Source organism: Salmo salar, chromosome ssa14, assembly GCF_905237065.1.
Source record: "Salmo salar chromosome ssa14, Ssal_v3.1, whole genome shotgun sequence".
In the NCBI taxonomy this organism is placed as follows: domain Eukaryota; kingdom Metazoa; phylum Chordata; class Actinopteri; order Salmoniformes; family Salmonidae; genus Salmo; species Salmo salar.
In genome coordinates, this window is record NC_059455.1 from 96,086,981 (window position 1) to 96,106,281 (window position 19,301).

A 19,301-nucleotide genomic window follows, 5' to 3' on the forward strand; every position below is an offset into this window, starting at 1 on the left:
TTGGAGAAATGTCCTCTGGTCTGATGAAACAAAAATAGAACTTTTTGGCCATAATGACCATCGTTATGTTTGGAGGAAAAAGGGGGATGCTTGCAAGCCGAAGAACACCATCCCAACCGTGAAGCACGGGGATGCAGCATCATGTTGTGTGGGTGCTTTGCTGCAGGAGGGACTGGTGCACTTCAAAAAAAATGTATGGCATCATGAGGATTAAAATAATGTGGATATATTGAAGCAACATCTCAAGACATCAGTCAGAAAGTTAAAGCTTGGTGGCAAATTGTTTTTCCAAATGGACAATGACCCAAAGCATTCTTCCAAAGTTGTGGCAAAATGGCTGCAGACTGAACCAGGTTTTCCTCTAGGATTTTACCTGTTTTTAGCTCTATTTCATTTATTTTTATCCTAAAAAACTCCCTAGTCCTTGCCGATGACAAGCATACCCATAACATAATGCAGTCACCATAATGCTTGAAAATATGAACAGTGGTACTCAGTTATGTGTTGTTTGGATTTTACTTCAGTGCCTTATTGAAAACTGGATGCATATTTTGGAATATTTGTATTCAGTACAGGCTTCCTTCTTTTCACTCTGTCAATTAGGTTAGTATTGTGGAGTAACTACAATGTTGTTGATCCATCCTCAGTTTTCTCCTATCACAGCCATTCAACTCTGTAACTGTTTTAAAGTCACAATTAGCCTCATGGTGAAATCCCTGAGCGGTTTCCTTCATCTCCGGCAACTGAGTTAGGAAGGACACCTGTATCTTTGTAGTGACTGGGTATATTGATACACCATCCAAAGTGTAATTAATAACTTCACCATGCTCAAAGGGATATTAAATGTCTGCTTTTTTTTTGTTTAACCATCTACCAATAACGTTCTTCGTGAGCCATTGGAAAACCTCCCCGGTCTTTGCGGTTGAATCTGTATTTGAAATTCACTGCTCGACTGAAGGACCTTACAGATCACTGTGGGGTGAGTATATGCTCCAAGATATTTCAGCTTTTCATTTTTAAGTAATTTGTACATTTAAAAAAAAAAAACATAATGCCATTTTGACATTAAGGTCAATTGACACAAAATCTCAATTTAATCCATTTTACATTCAGGCTGTAACACAATAAAATGTGTAAAAAATCCAGGGGTGTGAATACTTTCTGAAGGCACTTTAAGTCAGCTATTGCCTGGTGTTGATCCAAGACAAGGCTGTCCAAACATGTTCACGGGGAGCTCTTCTCCTGCACGGTCTGTCCAACCCTAGCTGCTCACCAACATCTTACTCTGCTAAATCCGGTATGTTAGCTTAGGGTTGGAGCAACAACCTACAGGAGGGTAGCTCTCCATGAAAAGGGTTCAGCAGCCCTGATCTAAGAAGACACTACTATAACTCTCTAAACGCAAACTAAACCCACCCACTCTTACTCCTCAGTGTTACTCTGACTGACATGAGCTGAGGTGTGTGGTTGTTTCAAGTAGAAACTGTGAGTTGGAGCTAAGAAATGTAACCACCATTTAGAATAGCTTACTTAAGGACAAAGTGCTATGGGCCTGGTCTGGTCTACAGGTGCTGTGCTGATGACTGTAATACATATAACCTAGTTAGTTGAGGTTAGATGTTATTCTCTCTCGCTCTCTGCCTCTCGCTCTGCCTCTCTCTGCCTCTCTCTCTCTGCCTCTTTCTCTGCCTCTCTCTCTGCCTCTCTCTCTCTGCCTCTCTCTGCCCCTTTCTCTCTGCCCCTTTCTCTGCCTCTCTCTCTGCCTCTCTCTCTGCCTCTCTCTCTGCCTCTTTCTCTGCCTCTCTCTCTCTGCCTCTCTCTGCCTCTCTCTCTCTTCCTCTCTCTCTGCCTCTCTCTCTGCCTCTCTCTCTGCCTCTCTCTCTCTGCCTCTCTCTCTGCCTCTCTCTCTGCCCCTCTCTTTCTCTGCCTCTCTCTCTCTGCCTCTCTCTCTCTCTTTGCCTCTCTCTCTGCCTCTCTCTCTGCCTCTCTCTCTCTCTCTGCCTCTCTCTCTGTCTCTTCCCCTCTCTCTCTGCCTCTCTCTCTCTGCCTCTCTCTCTCTGCCTCCCTCTCTTTCACAGTTGCAACATAATATTAATAAGTAGCACACATGCTGTGTTCTCAATTCAAACACTTTCTTCTAGCCTCGTACAAACGTCGAACGTGTTCCTTCAGAATGTGGAAAGACGTCTTTGTGAATTAACTATTTACATTATTACCTCATCATGCATTTATAATAATCATAATAATAGCCTAGTAATAACAATAATAAACAGATTAAAAGTGTATTTTTTGTGTGTGTGTGTGTGTGTGTGTGTGTGTGTGTGTGTGTGTGTGTGTAAGTAAGTAATGGGGGTGGGGTTGATTGAGGAATGATTGACATGCCAATTGCTGATCGTCTCATATGTTTCACAGAACATTGTTTTTTAAACAAGTAAAAACACAACAAATGTTTGATTGCTGTCCGAACTGAAAACCTCAACCTGAACATCTCCAACAGTTTTACAGGCTGATCAACAGGCTGGTCAACAGGCTGGTCAACAGGCTGGTCAACAGGCTGGTCAACAGGCTGATCAACAGGCTGATCAACAGGCTGATCAACAGGCTGGTCAACAGGCTGATCAACAGGCTGGTCAACAGGCTGATCAACAGGCTGGTCAACAGGCTGATCAACAGGCTGGTCAACAGGCTGGTCAACAGGCTGATCAACAGGCTGATCAACAGGCTGGTCAACAGGCTGATCAACAGGCTGATGAACAGGCTGGTCAACAGGCTGGTGAACAGGTTGATCAACAGGCTGGTCAACAGGCTGGTCAACAGGCTGGTCAACAGGCTGATCAACAGGCTGGTCAACAGGCTGGTCAACAGGCTGGTCAACAGGCTGATCAACAGGCTGGTCAACAGGCTGGTCAACAGGCTGGTCAACAGGCTGGTCAACAGGCTGGTCAACAGGTTGAACTGCGTCCCAAATTGCACCCTATCACCTAGTGCATTACTTTTGATGGCTCTGGTCAAAAGTAGTGCACTATGTAGGGAAGAGAGCGCCATTTGGGCATTCTGACATTCGGAGGTCTGATATTGGTGGACTCAGAACATGAGTAGTCCTACGGAAACTGAAATACATTCAGACCCTGTCAGAAAACATTCAAATAGTTACATTCAGACCCTGTCAGAAAACATTCAAATAGTTACATTGATTGACAATAACACTGATAGTATAGTCATAGACACAGACAGCCTGAATACATTCATAGGAACAACATAGTCAATGACATCGAGAAGCTTTTCTTTTAGATTGAACTAACTACAGGTGTTGGGTCCGAGATTGAGGGACGACAGAACACATTTCGAGAGGTTCAACAACAGGGTTGGGCTCAGTTCAATTATCGATTCAGTCAATTCAGATGTTGAAATTTGGTAAGTTTCAATTAAATCCCTGAATTGTTTAAATGCTTGACATTTTTTTTTTTGGTTGAATTTCATGAATCGACTGAATTGACCAACCCAAAACCGAACTCAGAGATACACATACATTCATAGTGTGGTCATTGACACATTGCTCAGAATCTTAAGAGGAATAATCCAATCAGGGTATTTTTTTTGAAAGTATACTGTACGTATTTTTGCAACCCTAGACGTAGCACAGTGAGTTGATATGCTCAATTGCTCCTACGAGAATGAGCCGTCACAGAACAATGTAACCAGAGGAGCTATTAGCTAGACTAGCATACCTGCTAATTCTATCCTGTAACATAAACATTTATAGCCATCCAATATGTATTGCACTAATTAAAAATGTCCTCTACAAGTTTGAATGCAGCCTATGATATAGGAAGTAACTAATATCGTATAATCACTAGTACGCTAACCGTTTAGTTCAGTAGCGATACAGATGCCATCCAACACATCTCACCTAGCCATTACTAGCCATTACTAGCCATAATAAAGCTCTCCTGTCATCTTTGGTTTCTGATTAGCCGGTCGACAATTGACTGAGAATACTCTAGGGTGTGTCACAAACGGCATACTATTACCCTGGTCAAAAGTAGTGCACTTCAAAAACGGAATAGGATGCCATTTGGTAATGTACTCCTCTGTTTTTTTTTTTTTCTTCCAAAAAGCCCTCCAGGAGTTGTGTTGAAGACCCCTGTGATGAGGTAAGGGTCCGCAGGTCGGTAATGGAGCCTTTAGTAACAGAAAGTACTTACACCAGGTCTGCATCCCCATAGGGCCCTAGTCATAAGTAGTGCACTATAAATGGATTAGGGTGCCACTTGGAATGCAAACCCAGATCTGTACAGACTAGGGTGGAGACCAACTAACTGAAGTCTGTTTCAAACCAGTAATAGTTCAGTTTGGATGAGTCCATCATTAATAGTTCAGTTTGGATGAGTTCATCAGTAATAGTTCAGTTTGGATGAGTTCATCAGTAATCGTTCAGTTTGGATGAGTCCATCAGTAATAGTTCAGTTTGGATGAGTTCATCAGTAATAGTTCAGTTTGGATGAGTTCATCAGTAATCGTTCAGTTTGGATGAGTTCATCAGGAATAGTTCAGTTTGGATGAGTTCATCAGTAATCGTTCAGTTTGGATGAGTTCATCAGTAATCGTTCAGTTTGGATGAGTCCATCAGGAATAGTTCAGTTTGGATGAGTTCATCAGTAATCGTTCAGTTTGGATGAGTCCATCAGGAATAGTTCAGTTTGGATGAGTTCATCAGGAATAGTTCAGTTTGGATGAGTCCATCAGTAATCGTTCAGTTTGGATGAGTCCATCAGTAATCGTTCAGTTTGGATGAGTTCATCAGGAATAGTTCAGTTTGGATGAGTCCATCAGGAATAGTTCAGTTTGGATGAGTCCATCAGTAATAGTTCTGTTTGGATGAGTTTGATGGGGTTCACCTTGGGGTCATGATAAGGGCTGCACCAAATGTTTGCTGTATTATAATAATTGATTATGCTCATGTTGTATTAATAGAAGGGGAAGGGCTATAAGACCCCTCCCCCACTACATTTATAGGGTCCTGGACTACAGATTAACAATATATATATATATTCATTATAAGGTTTAATGTTGTTCCATAGTTCTTTTCTAGTCTCTGCCTCTTATAAGAAACGGTCTGGGAGACGTGTGAGTTATTGCTGTCAGAACAGGGTGTCTGTGAGAAAGCGCCTCAAGGCTAAAAGAGATTAATAGACACAGAACCCTGCAGGGGAGTGAAAGAGATAAGAGACTAGTCCGACATACCACTATAAATCAACTTGGGGACAATTAGTGCTGAGCCTTTAGATAACACTGGAACTATTGTTTGTAAAAGATGTGTGTGCATGGGCATGGTCTTATGAGTAGAAGGTGTTGACGTATGCAGTTACATCATTAGGGGTCGACTGCAAGCGTAATAAAACAACTTGGACCCTTTCCTATTTTGTAGAACTTACTCGGAAACATGCGTGGTATGTTCCCATTGGTCAACTTCTGTCTGCAATTGCATTAATAAAGGTTTTTGATTGATTTACTTAAAGATATTGTCTGAATGCTGATTTCACCAATAAGCAAATGATTGACAAGGAACAGGGAACCTACCACAACAAGTTCATCAGTAATAGTTCAGTTTGGATGAGTTCATCAGTAATAGTTCAGTTTGGATGAGTTCATCAGGAATAGTTCAGTTTGGATGAGTTCATCAGGAATAGTTCAGTTTGGATGAGTTCCTCAGGAATAAAGGCTGATACAGATTACCCATTACACATCAGAGATAGTTAAGCATGCACACACAGTCACTCACACACACACACACACACACACACACTGGACATGAGATGTATTCTATGCTGTGTTCCCAGTTCAGTGTGACCTCTGATCCCTTCACCTCTGAGCCCTGTCCTTTGATTGGTCGTAGAATGATCTGAAGGAAAGCATGGAAATCTGCAAAAATGGCTCTGAAAGAAGGAGAGGGGAGGGGAGGGGAGAGGAGAGGAGAGGAGAGCGGAGAGGAGTGGAGAGGAGGGTGGAGGGGATGGGGGAGGAGAGGAGAGGAGAGGGGAGGGGAGGGGAGAGAAGAGCTAGAAATAGCTCTTATATAAACTTCTCCACTCTGCTCTTCCACCCCTGTTAATTGTCTGATGGAGAGTTTAGTAGAAAAGTCCCCAAAACCTTCCAAGCACCACTGCTGCTCCAGTGACATCAACTTCACTTCCTCTTCAGATAATGACATCACTTCCAGACGTGTGATGTCATCATGTGGGTGGAGCTTTGAGTCGTTGGTCCTTCCATGTGCTGACCGCCGTACCCCATCATGCCGTTGGCTCCGTAGAGGTTCACTCCCGCCATGTGCTGGGTCATCTGGTGGGAGAAACGCGTGCACGCAAACGCACACACAAACACAAGTTTGAATACTTTATTCAAATTGTTCAGTTTATGTAAATATCCTGTTACACACATACTTCCTCATGGGAACACAGTCTAACACACGGTCCTCACAAGCATAGTAATACATGCCAGGTGTGTGTGTGTGTATCTCACCTGAGTGATGTTCCACTGTTGCTGCTGAGGCACGGCCGCCACTCCCCCCTTCATGCCGTTCTGCTGAGCCCCCATCATGTCGTTCTGCTGAGCTCCCATCATGCCGTTCTGCTGAGCTCCCATCATGCCGTTCTGCGGAGCTCCCATCATGCCGTTCTGCGGAACTCCCATCATGCCGTTCTGCGGAACTCCCATCATGCCGTTCTGCGGAGCCCCCATCATGCCGTTCTGCTGAGCTCCCATCATGCCGTTCTGCGGAGCTCCCATGATGCCGTTCTGCTGAGCCCCCATCATGCCGTTCTGCTGAGCCCCCATCATGCCGTTCTGCTGAGCTCCCATCATGCCGTTCTGCGGAGCTCCCATCATATTGTTCTGCGGAGCCCCTATCATGCCGTTCTGCTGAGCCCCCATCATGCCGTTCTGCTGAGCCCCCATCATGCCGTTCTGCTGAGCCCCCATCATGCCGTTCTGCTGAGCTCCCATCATGCCGTTCTGCGGAGCTCCCATCATGCCGTTCTGCGGAGCTGCCATGATGCTTTGCTGCTGAGCTCCCATCATGCCGTTCTGCTGAGCTCCCATGATGCTTTGCTGCTGAGCCATCATGTTGTGGGGCACTCCTGCCAGGAACGGGGATGTGTTGACCGCTTGCCCCATGACACCCTGTTGAGCCATAAAGCCATTCTGCTGTCCTAGTACCATTCCGTTCTGCTGTTCTCCCATCATGCCGTTCTGCTGCTGACCACTCAGGGACATCATGGAGTGAGATGTGATCATGCCTCCTCCCATCGCTCCCCCCTGCGTGGCCAGAGAATGGTATGATCCGTAGTAGCCCAGCTGGGCTGGGTTCATGTACAGGCCAGCTGGAGATAAAATAAATGTTTGCCACTCATTAGAGTAAAAGTTGGTAGTCTTGTCATGTTCTGTGAACTATCATTAGACTTGATTAAAAATGACCGTTGGTAAAGGACAGTTACGAAAAATGATATTGACCACTTTTGTGGCCACTTTTACTCAAAATCAGCTGGAGGTACAAACCTATACTGACAGAGAAACACAGTTGAGCCATAGAATAACATAACCTAGGTTAATTTACAGTCCAAGGACATCAAAGATTATCAACACATGAAAAACGAAACAGTGACCACCACTTCTCTTACCTCGTGCAGCCAGGTTCTGGGGCCATGCGGGTGTGGTTGCATAGAGGGAGAGGATAGAGTCCTTGGACATCTTTGTCCTCTCCTGTCTGGGTGCTGAGTCCAGGAACAGGCTGAGGTTCTCGGGTACCGACGCGGCCACACAACCCCTGGGCATGGAACTACCCACCGGCTGGAGAGAGGAAAGATTGTCACACAGGTTAGTGTGTGTGTGTCTGTCTGTTTGTCTATCTGTCTGTGTATAACTGGTCCCTCTCTCTGAATCTCACCGTGGTCTTGGTGGAGGTGGTGGAGGAGGAGGCAGGCAGAGCGCTGAATAGATGCAGGTCAGAGTGCATCGTAGCTGGGTTAGCCGCCGCAGGACTCCCCCTCTCTCCAGGGCTGGATCTACCATTAGATACAACAGCATGAGGAGCAGGAGCGTCTGAAAGAGAGAGAGAAAGAGAGAGAGAGAGAAAGAGAGAGCGAAGAGAGAGAGAGAGAGGAGAGTGGGAGCAAGAGAGAGAGAGAGAGAGGAGAGTGGGAGCAAGAGAGAGAGAGAGAGAGAGAGGAGAGTGGGAGAGAGGAGAGTGGGAGCAAGAGAGAGAGAGAGAGAGAGAGAGAGGAGAGAGGAGAGTGGGAGAGAGACAGAGAGAGAGATAGAGAGAGAAAGGAGAGTTGGAGAGAGGAGAGTGGGAGAGAGGAGAGTGAGAGAGAGAGAGAGAGAGAGAGAGGAGAATGGGAGAGAGGAGAGAGGAGAGTGGGAGAGAGGAGAGTGGGAGAGAGAGAGAGAGAGAGAGGAGAGTGGGAGAGAGAGAGAGAGAGAGAGAGAGAGGAGAGTGGGAGAGACGAGAGTGGGAGAGAGGAGAGTGGGAGAGAGAGAGAGAGAGAGAGAGAGAGAGAGGAGAGTGGGAGAGAGAGAGAGAGAGAGAGAGAGGAGAGTGGGATATGCATCAACAGCATCCTTGGGAAAATCCTCTGCATTGACTTGTACATTTCCTCAGTGAAAACAACGTACTGAGCAAATGTCAAATTTGATTTTTACCAAATTACCATATAACAGACAACGTCCATTTGCCAGGACCACAAATACAAATTCCATCTAGACACCACTGCACTAGAGCACACAAAAAACTATACATTTATTATTTTGGAACTTGAGTGAGTAATGTTTACTGTTCATTTTTTATTGTTCATTTCACTTTTATATATATACACAGCTCAAAAAAATAAAGGGAACACTTAAACAACACAATGTAACTCCAAGTCAATCACACTTCTGTGAAATCAAACTGTCCACTTAGGAAGCAACACTGATTGACAATACATTTCACATGCTGTTGTGCAAATGGAATAGACAACAGGTGGAAATTATAGGCAATTAGCAAGACACCCCCAATAAAGGAGTGGTTCTGCAGGTGAGGACCACAGACCACTTCTCAGTTCCTATGCTTCCTGGCTGATGTTTTGGTCACTTTTGAATGCTGGCGGTGCTTTCACTCTAGTGGTAGCATGAGACGGAGTCTACAACCCACACAAGTGGCTCAGGTAGTGCAGCTCATCCAGGATGGCTCATCAATGCGAGCTGTGGCAAGAAGGTTTGCTGTGTCTGTCAGCGTAGTGTCCAGAGCATGGAGGCGCTACCAGGAGACAGGCCAGTACATCAGGAGACGTGGAGGAGGCCGTAGGAGGGCAACAACCCAGCAGCAGGACCGCTACCTCCGTCTTTGTGCAAGGAGGAGCAGGAGAAGCACTGCCGGAGCCCTGCAAAATGACCTCCAGCAGGCCACAAATGTGCATGTGTCTGCTCAAACGGTCAGAAACAGACTCCATGAGGGTGGTATGAGGGCCCGACGTCCACAGGTGGGGGTTGTGCTTACAGCCCAACACCGTGCAGGACATTTGGCATTTGCCAGAGAACACCAAGATTGGCAAATTCGCCACTGGCGCCCTGTGCTCTTCACAGATGAAAGCAGGTTCACACTGAGCACATGTGACAGATGTGACAGAGTCTGGAGACGCCGTGGAGAACGTTCTGCTGCCTGCAACATCCTCCAGCATGACCGGTTTGGCGGTGGGTCAGTCATGGTGTGGGGTGGCATTTCTTTGGGGGGCCGCACAGCCCTCCATGTGCTCGCCAGAGGTAGCCTGACTGCCATTAGGTACCGAGATGAGATCCTCAGACCCCTTGTGAGACCATATGCTGGTGCGGTTGGCGGTTAGCATCCTCCTAATGCAAGACAATGCTAGACCTCATGTGGCTGGAGTGTGTCAGCAGTTCCTGCAAGAGGAAGGCATTGATGCTATGGACTGGCCCGCCCGTTCCCCAGACCTGAATCCAATTGAGCACATCTAGGATATCATGTCTCGCTCCATCCACCAACACCACGTTGCACCTCAGACTGTCCAGGAGTTGGCGGATGCTTTAGTCCAGGTCTGGGAGGAGATCCCTCAGGAGACCATCCGCCACCTCATCAGGAGCATGCCCAGGCGTTGTAGGGAGGTCATACAGGCACGTGGAGGCCACACACACTACTGAGCCTCATTTTGACTTGTTTTAAGGACATTACATCAAAGTTGGATCCGCCTGTAGTGTGGTTTTCCACTTTAATTTGGAGTGTGACTCCAAATCCAGACCTCCATGGGTTGATAAATTGGATTTCCATTTATTATTTTTGTTGTCAGCACATTCAACTATGTAAAGAAAAAAGTATTTAATAAGATTATTTATTTCATTCAGATCTAGGATGTGTTGTTTAAGTGTTCCCTTTATTTTTTTGAGCAGTATATTTTGCTTGCTTTGGCAATGTAAAGATATGTTTCCCATGCCAATAAAGCCTTTTGAAATGAATTAAACTGAGAGGAGAGAGAGAGAGAGAGAGAGACAGAGAGAGAGAGAGAGAGAGAGACAGAGAGAGAGAGAGAGAGAGAGAGACGAGAGAGACAGAGAAAGAGCGTGAGTTTTTGGACACATCAGTACTATTTAGACGGCCTGAGTACCAGTCCGTTTTGTGCTCTCGTCAACTCCTTGTCGTGTTTGACTTAACCATGAATTATTGGATTGACAAGAGCACAAAACAGATATAGGACCAGGCTAATGTTGCTACAAATATTGACCATTTCTGTTAAAATGTTTATGTGAGTAGGTGTAGAGAGGTGCACTGATAGCATACCAAGTCCTAGAAGGTCTGAGATAGACGGAGACTGGCTCTGTATCTTTGGGCTGTTTTCTCTCTTCTGAAAGAGTTAACAACAAAGACACAGCATGAATAACTGAAGACAAATAAATACCAAACCTAGAATAAGAAGATATTTTTTGTAGAATACTGTACACACATTCAAACTCACCAACTTCATCTTCTCAAACACTACTGGTTCCATGGGAATGTTATCACAGCTCTTCTCTTTCTAAATGAGGGAGAAGCAGAGGTCACAAGAGATGAGAGTGAGGGAGAGGGAGTGACAAACCTATCCAAAAAAAAAAAAAACATACAGACCCAGAAATCCTGAGTCTACGCCTTCACTATGGTGAATCACTAAAACAATACAGAAATACACTACGGAAAAAGAAGGAACAGCACGTCAGAAATCAGCTCAATGTAATTGAAGAATCCATAGGATCTAAACACTTCTGGGAAAATTGGAAAACTCTAAACAAACAAGAACACGAATAGTTATCGATTCAAAACGGAGATAAACCACTTCTCCAATCTATTTGGCACTATAACAAAGAACAAACAGCAAAAACATATACATGATCAAATACAAATCCTAGAATCAACTATTAAAGACCCTACTGGATTCTCCAATTACACTGAATGAACTACAGGACAAAATACAAACCCTCCAACCCAAAAAGGCCTGTGGAATTGATGGTATCCTCAATGAAATTATAAAATATACAGACCACTAATTCCAATTGGCTATACTTAAACTCTTTAACATCATCCTCAGCTCTGGCATCTTCCCCAATATTTGGAACCAAGGATTGATCACCCCAATCCAAAAAAGTGGAGAAAAATTTGACCCCAATAACTACCGTGGGATATGCGTCAACAGCAACCTTGGGAAAATCCTCTGCATTATCATTAACAGCAGACTCGTACATTTGCTCAGTTAAAAACAATGTACTGAGCAAATGTCAAATATTTTTTTTTACCAAAGTACTGTACGACAGACCACGTATTCACCCTGCATACCATCAGATCAAATCAAATGTTATTGGTCACATACACATATTTAGCTGGTGTTATTTCGGGTGTAGTGAAATGCTTGTGTTCCTGGCTCCAAACAAGGAGGGCCTACAGCAGCACCTAGATCTCCTGCACAGATTGTGTCAGACCTGGGCCCTGATAGTAAATCTCAGTAAGACCAAAATAATGGTGTTCCAAAAAAGGTCCAGTCGCCAGGACAACGTATACAAATTCTATCTAGACACCGTTGCCCTGGAGCACACAAAAAACTTTACATACCTCGGCCTAAACATCAGCGCCATAGGTAACTTCCACAAAGCTGTGAACGATCTGAGAGACGAGGCAAGAAGGGCCTTCTATGCCATCAAAAGAAACATAAAATTCAACATACAGTACCAATTAGGATCTGGCAAAAAAAAAATATATATATATATATATATATATATATATATATATATATATATTTTTTTAACCTTTATTTAACTAGGCAAGTCAGAACACATTTTTATTTACAATGAGGCCTCCTGGGGGACGGGGGCTTGGATAAAAAAATAAAAAAATAATAATATGTAAATCTAGGACAAAACACACATCACGACAAGAGAGACAACTCAACACTACATAAAGAGAGACCTAAGACATCAACATAGCAAGGCAGCAACACATGACAACACAGTATGGTAGCAACACAACATGACAACAGCATGGTAGCAGCACAAAACACGGTACAAACATTATTGGGCACAGACAACAGCACAAACGGCAAGAAGGTACTGTAGCGACAACAATACATCACGCAAAGCAGCCACAACTGTCAATAAGAGTGTCCATGATTGAGTCTTTGAATGAAGAGATTGCGATAAAACTGTCCAGTTTGAGTGTTTGTTGCAGCTCGTTCCAGTTGCGAGCTGCAGCGAACTGAAAAGACGAGCGACCCAGGGATGTGTGTGCTTTGGGGACCTTTAACAGAATGTGACTGACAGAACGGGGGTTGTATGTGGAGAATGAGGGCTGCAGTAGGTATCTCAGATAGGGGGGAGGGAGGCCTAAGAGGGTTTTATAAATAAGCATCAACCAGTGGGTCTTGCAACAGGTATACAGAGATGACCAGTTTACAGAGGAGTATAGAGTCCAGTGACGTGTCCTGCGAAAGTATTCACCCCCCTTGGCATTTTACCTATTTTGTTGCCTTACAACCTGGAATTAAAATTGATTTTTGGGGGGTTTGTATCATTTCATTTACACAACATGCCTACCAATTCGAAGATGTCTCGTGTGGCTCAGTTGGTAGAGCATGGTGTTTGCAACACCAGGGTTGTGGGTTTGATTCCCACGGGGGACCAGTATGGGAAAAAAAATTATGAAATGTATGCATTCACTACTGTAAGTCGCTCTGGATAAGAGCATCTGCTAAATGACTAAAATGTAATTATGTAAGATGCAAAATATTTGTTATTGTGTAACAAACAAGAAAGAAGACAAAAAAATAGAAAACTTAAGTGTTCATAACTATTCACTTCCCCAAAGTCACTACTTTGTAGAGCCACCTTTTGCAGCAAATTATAGCTGCAAGTCTCTTGGGGTATGTCTCTATAAGCTTGGCACATCTAGCCACTGGGATTTGTGCCCGTTCTTCAAAGCAGTCCAGCTCCTTCAAGTTGGATGGGTTCCGCTGGTGTACAGCAATATTTAAGTCATACCACAGATTCTCAATTGGATTGAGGTCTGGGCTATGACTAGGCCATTCCAAGAAATGTAAATGTTTTCCATTAAACCATTTGAGTGTTGCTTTAACAGTATGTTTAGAGTCATTGTCCTGCTGGAAGGTGAACCTTCGTCCCAGCCTCAAATCTCTGGAAGACTGAAACAGGTTTCCCTCAAGAATTTCCCTGTATTTAGCGGCATCCATCATTCCTTCAATTCTGACCAGTTTCCCAGTCCCTGCTGATGAAAAACATCCCTACAGCATGATGCTGCCACCACCATGCTTCACTGTGGGGATGGTTTTCTCAGGGTGATGAGAGGTGTTGGCTTTGCGCCAGACATAGCATTTTCCTTGATGGCCAAAAAGCTAGATTTTAGTCTCTTAGTCTCCCACATACCTTTTGGCGAACACCAAACGTGTTTGCTTATTTTTGTCTTTAAGCAATGGCTTTTTCTGGACACTCTTTCGTCAAGACCAGCTCTGTGGAGTGTACAGCTTAAAGTGGTCCTATGGACAGATACTCCAATCTCCGCTGTGGAGCTTTGCAGCTCCTTCAGGGTTATCTTTGGTCTCTTTGTTGCCTCTCTGATTAATGCCCTCTTTGCCTGGTCTGTGAGTTTTGGTAGGTAGCCTCTCTTGGCAGGTTTGTTCTGGTGCCATATTCTTGATCTGTGCTTCTCCACAACTTTGTCCCTGACCTGTTTGGAGAGCTCCTTGGTCTTCATAGTGTCGCTTGATTGGTGGTGCCCCTTGCTTAGTGGTGTTGCAGACTCTGGGGCCTTCAGAACAGGTGTATATATATATATATATATATATATATATATATATATATATATATATATATATATACTGAGATCATGTGACAGATCATGTGACACTTAGATTGCACACAGGTGGACTTTATTTAACTAATTATGTGACTTCTGAAGGTAATTGGTTGCACCAGATATTATTTAGGGGCTTCATAGCAAAGGGGGTGAATACGTATGCACGCACCACTTTTCAGTTTTAGATTTTTTTTATTTTTTTTAAACAAGTTACTTTTTTAATTTCACTTCACCAATTTGGACTATTTTTTGTATGTCGATTACATGAAATCCAAATAAAAATCTATTTAAATTACAGATTGTAATGCAACAAAATAGGAAAAACGCCAAGGGGGATGAATACTTTTGCAAGGCACTTTATAAGGAGTATTGGTGGCAAAGCTGATGGCTGAATGGTAAAGAACATCTAGCCGCTCGAGAGCACCCCTACCTGCCGATCTATAAATTACGTCTCCGTAATCTAGCATGTGTCGGATGGTCATCTGAATCAGGGTTAGCTTGGCAGCTGGCGTGAAGGAGGAGCGATTACAATAGAGGAAACCAAGTCTAGATTTAACCTTAGCCTGCAGCTTTGATATGTGCTGAGAGAAGGACAGTGTACCATCTAGCCATACTCCGAAGTACTTGTATGAGGTGACTACCTCAAGCTCTAAACCCTCAAAGGTAGTAATCACACCTGTGGGGAGAGGGGAATTCTGTTTACTAAACCACATAACCTTTGTTTTGGAGGTGTTCAGAACAAGGTTAAGGGTAGAGAAAGCTTGTTGGACACTAAGAAAGCTTTGTTGTAGAGCGTTTATCACAAAAACCAGGGAGGGGCCAGCTGTTGAATAAGACTGTATCATCTGCATATAAATGGATGACAGAGCTTCCTATTGCCTGAGCGATGTTGTTGATGTAAATTTAGAAGAGCATGGGGAAAAGGATCAAGCCTTGGGGTACCCCCTTGGTGACAGGCAGTGGCTGAGACAGAAGATGTTCTGACTTTATACACTGCACTCTTTGAGAGAGGTAGTTAGCAAACCAGGCCAAAGACCCATCAGAGACACCAATACTCCTTAGCTGGCCCACAAGAATGGAATGTTCTACCATATCAAAAGCTTTGGCCAAGTCAATAAAACTAGCAGCACAAGATTGCTTAGAATCAAGGGCAATGGTGACATCATTGAAGACCTTTAAGGTTGCAGTGACACATCCATAACCTGAGTGGAAACCAGATTGCATACCAGAGAGAATACTATAGACATCAAGAAAGCCAGTCAGTTGATTATTGACAAGTTTTTCCAACACTTTTGATAAACAGGGAAAAATAGAAATAGTCCTATAACAGTTAGGATCAGCTTGATCTCCCCCTTTAAATAAAGGACAAACCTTGGCTGCCTTCCAAGCAATGCAAACTTCCCCAGAAAAGAGAGACAGGTTAGGCTTGGCAATGATAGGGAGAGGTTGAAAATGTCAGTGAAGACACTTGCCAGTTGGTCAGCGCATGCTCGCAGTACACGTCCTTGTAATCCGTCTGGCCCTGTGGCCTTGTGACCTGTTTAAAGGTCTTACTCACATCGGCTGAGGAGAGCATAATCACACAGTCTTCTGGAACAGCTGGTGCTCTCATGCATGTTTCAGTGTTATTTGCCTTGAAGCGAGCATAAAAGTAGTTTAGTTAGTCTGGTGGGCTCGTGTCACTGGGCAGCTCTTGGCTGTGCTTCCCTTTGTAGTCTGTAATGGTTTGCAAGCCCTGCCACATCCGACGAGCGTCAGAGCCGGTGTAGTATGATTCGATCTTAGTTCGGTATTGATGCTTTGCCTGCTTGAGGGTTCGTCGGGCATAGCAGGATTTCTTATAAGCTTCCGGGTTAGAGTACAGCTCCTTGAAAGCAGCTGCTCTAGCCCTTAGTTCAGTGTGGATGTTGCCTGTAATCCATGGCTTCTGGTTGGGGTGTGTACGTACGGTCAATGTGGGGACGACGTCATCGATGCACTTATTGATTAAGCCAATGAGCAATCCCGTAACTTAACCAGTCTGTGATAGCAAAACAGTCCTGTAGCTTAGCATCTGCTTCATCTGACCACTTTTTTATTGATCGAGTCACTGGTGTTTCCTGCTTGAATTTTTGCTTATAAGCGGGAATCAGGAGAATATAATTATAGTCAGATTTGCCAAATGGAGGGCGAGGGAGAACTTTGTATGTGTCCCAGTGTGTGGAGTAAAGGGGGTCCAGAGTTTGTTTTTCCTCTGGTTGCACATTTAACATGCTGATAGAAATTTGGTAAAACGGATTTAAGTTTCCCTGCATTAAAGTCCCCGGCCACTAGGAGCTCCGCCTCTGGATGAGCGTTTTCCTCTTTGCTTACGGCGGTATACAGCTTATTGAGGGCGGTCTTCGTGACAGGTCTGTGGTGGTATGTAGACAGCTACGAAAAATACAGATGAAAACTCTCTAGGTAGATAGTGTGGTTTACAGCTTATCATGAGAAAATCTACCTCAGGCGAGCAATAGCTTGAGACTTCCTTAGATATCGTGCACCAGCTGATATTTCCATAAATACATAGTCCGCCGCCCCTTGACTTACCAGACGCCGCTGTTCTATCCTGCCGGTGCAGCATATAACCAGTATGTTGATATTGTCGTCGTTCAGCCACAACTCCATGAAGCATAAGATACTATTGGATATTACAGTTTTGAATGTACCGTTGGTAGTTTAATCTTCCGCGTAGGTCATCTATTTTATTTTCCAAAGATTGCACGTTTGCTAACAGAATGGAAGTAAGTGTGGGTGTATTCGATCACCTAGGAAGGCAGCCTGCCCTTTGGGCCTTCTCTTCACGCAAATCCCGGGGATCTGGGCCTGTTCCCGGGAAAGCAGTATATCATTCACATCGGGCTCATCGGACTCGTGGTGAGTAATCGTCGTCAGAGATAGGCCGTCTGACGCTTGGGATCAAGCTGATTCTATACCATTTCACAGAGACCAGTTCATGGAGGAAGTTTTTTAGCAAGTGTCTATGACAAATCAGGACAGGTCGTTTCACTGTGCAGCCATTATGAACACAGGCTGTAAAACAGTGATCACTAAGGTCATTACAGAAAACACCAGACTGATACCTATTAGGATTATACAGTGGGGTTTTCACACACTGTTGCTGGTATTTTGGCCCATTCCTCCATGCAGATCTCCTCTAGAGCAGTGATGTTTTGGGGCTGTCGCTGGGCAACACGGACTTTCAACTCCCTCCAAAGATTTTCTATGGGGTTGAGATCTGGAGACTGGCTAGGCCACTCCAGGACCTTGAAATGCTTCTTACGAAGCCACTCCTTCGTTGCCCGGGCGGTGTGTTTGGGATCATTGTGATGCTGAAAGACCCAGCCACGTTTCATCTTCAATGTCCTTGCTGATGGAAGGAGGTTTTCACTCAAAATCTCACGATACATGGCCCCATTCATTCTTTCCTTTACACGGATCAGTCGCCCTGGTCCCTTTGCAGAAAAACAGCCCCAAAGCATGATGTTTCCACCCCCATGCTTCACAGTAGGTATGATGTTCTTTGGATGCAACTCAGCATTCTTTGTCTTCCAAACACGACGAGTTGAGTTTTTACCAAAAAGTTATATTTTGGTTTCATCTGACCATATGACATTCTCCCAATCCTCTTCTGGATCATCCAAATGCTCTCTAGCAAACTTCAGACGGGCCTGGACATGTACTGGCTTAAGCAGCGGGACACGTCTGGCACTGCAGGATTTGAGTCCCCGGCGGCGTAGTGTGTTACTGATGGTAGGCTTTGTTACTTTGGTCCCAGCTCTCTGCAGGTCATTTCACTAGGTCCCCCCGTGTGCTTCTGGGATTTTTGCTCACCGTTCTTGTGATAATTTTGACCCCACGGGGTGAGATCTTGCGTGGAGCCCCAGATCGAGGGAGATTATCAGTGGTCTTGAATGTCTTCCATTTCCTAATAATTGCTCCCACAGTTGATTTCTTCAAACCAAGCTGCTTACCTATTGCAGATTCAGTCTTCCAGCCTGGTGCAGGTCTACAATTTTGTTTCTGGTGTCCTTTGACAGCTCTTTGGTCTTGGCCATAGTGGAGTTTGGAGTGTGACTGTTTGAGGTTGTGGACAGGTGTCTTTTATACTGATAACAAGTTCAAACAGGTGCCATTAATACAGGTAACGAGTGGAGGACAGAGGAGCCTCTAGAAGAAGTTACCGGTCTGTGAGAGCAAGAAATCTTGCTTGTAGGTGACCAAATACTTATTTGCCACCATAATTTGCAAATAAATTCATTAAAAATCATACAATGTGATTTTCTGGGTTTTTTTCTTCTCATTTTGTCTGTCATAGTTGACGTGTACCTATGATGAAAATTACAGGCCTCTCATCATTTTAAGTGGGAGAACTTGCACAATTGGTGGCTGACTAAATACTTTTTTGCCCGACTGTATGTGAGGATAACATCAAAATACTTGAATCAATTATAGAACCCATTGCCCTTTATGGTTGTGAGGTCTGGGGTCTGCTCACCAACCAAGAATTCATAAAATGGGACAAACACCAAATTGAGACTGCATGCAGAATTCTGCAAAAATATCCTCTGTGTACAACATAAAACATGAAATAATGCATGTAGAGCAGAATTAGGCCGATACCCGGGAATGATCAAAATCCAGAAAAGATCCGTTAAATTCTACAACCACATAAAAGGAAGTGATTCCCAAACCTTCCATAACAAAGCCATCACCTACAGAGAGATGAACCTGGAGAAGAGTCCCCTAAGCAAGCTGGTCCTGTGGCTCTGTTCACAAACACAAACAGACTCCACAGAGCCCCAGGACAGCAACATAATTATACCCAATCAAATCATGAGAAAACAAAAAGATAATTACTTGGCACATTGGAAAGAATTTAGAAAAAAACTGAGCAAACTAT

The 19,301-nt window shown here is 44.2% G+C and overlaps 1 protein-coding gene across 1 annotated transcript in view; it reads right to left on the reverse strand.

The window, feature by feature from the left end:
* Positions 1 to 6,005: 6,005 nt before the first annotated feature.
* LOC106570724 (stromal membrane-associated protein 2) overlaps positions 6,006 to 19,301 on the reverse strand; it is a 40,997-nt gene continuing 27,701 nt past the window's right edge. Inside the window, exons 5-10 of the mRNA XM_045695065.1 lie at positions 11,001 to 11,060; positions 10,826 to 10,889; positions 7,943 to 8,097; positions 7,677 to 7,845; positions 6,520 to 7,379; positions 6,006 to 6,339 (exon numbers count right to left, since the gene is read on the reverse strand). Of these exons, the coding sequence (XP_045551021.1) occupies positions 6,211 to 6,339; positions 6,520 to 7,379; positions 7,677 to 7,845; positions 7,943 to 8,097; positions 10,826 to 10,889; positions 11,001 to 11,060 (1,437 nt within the window). The 3' untranslated portion in view covers positions 6,006 to 6,210. The remainder of the gene's footprint in view (positions 6,340 to 6,519; positions 7,380 to 7,676; positions 7,846 to 7,942; positions 8,098 to 10,825; positions 10,890 to 11,000; positions 11,061 to 19,301) is intronic.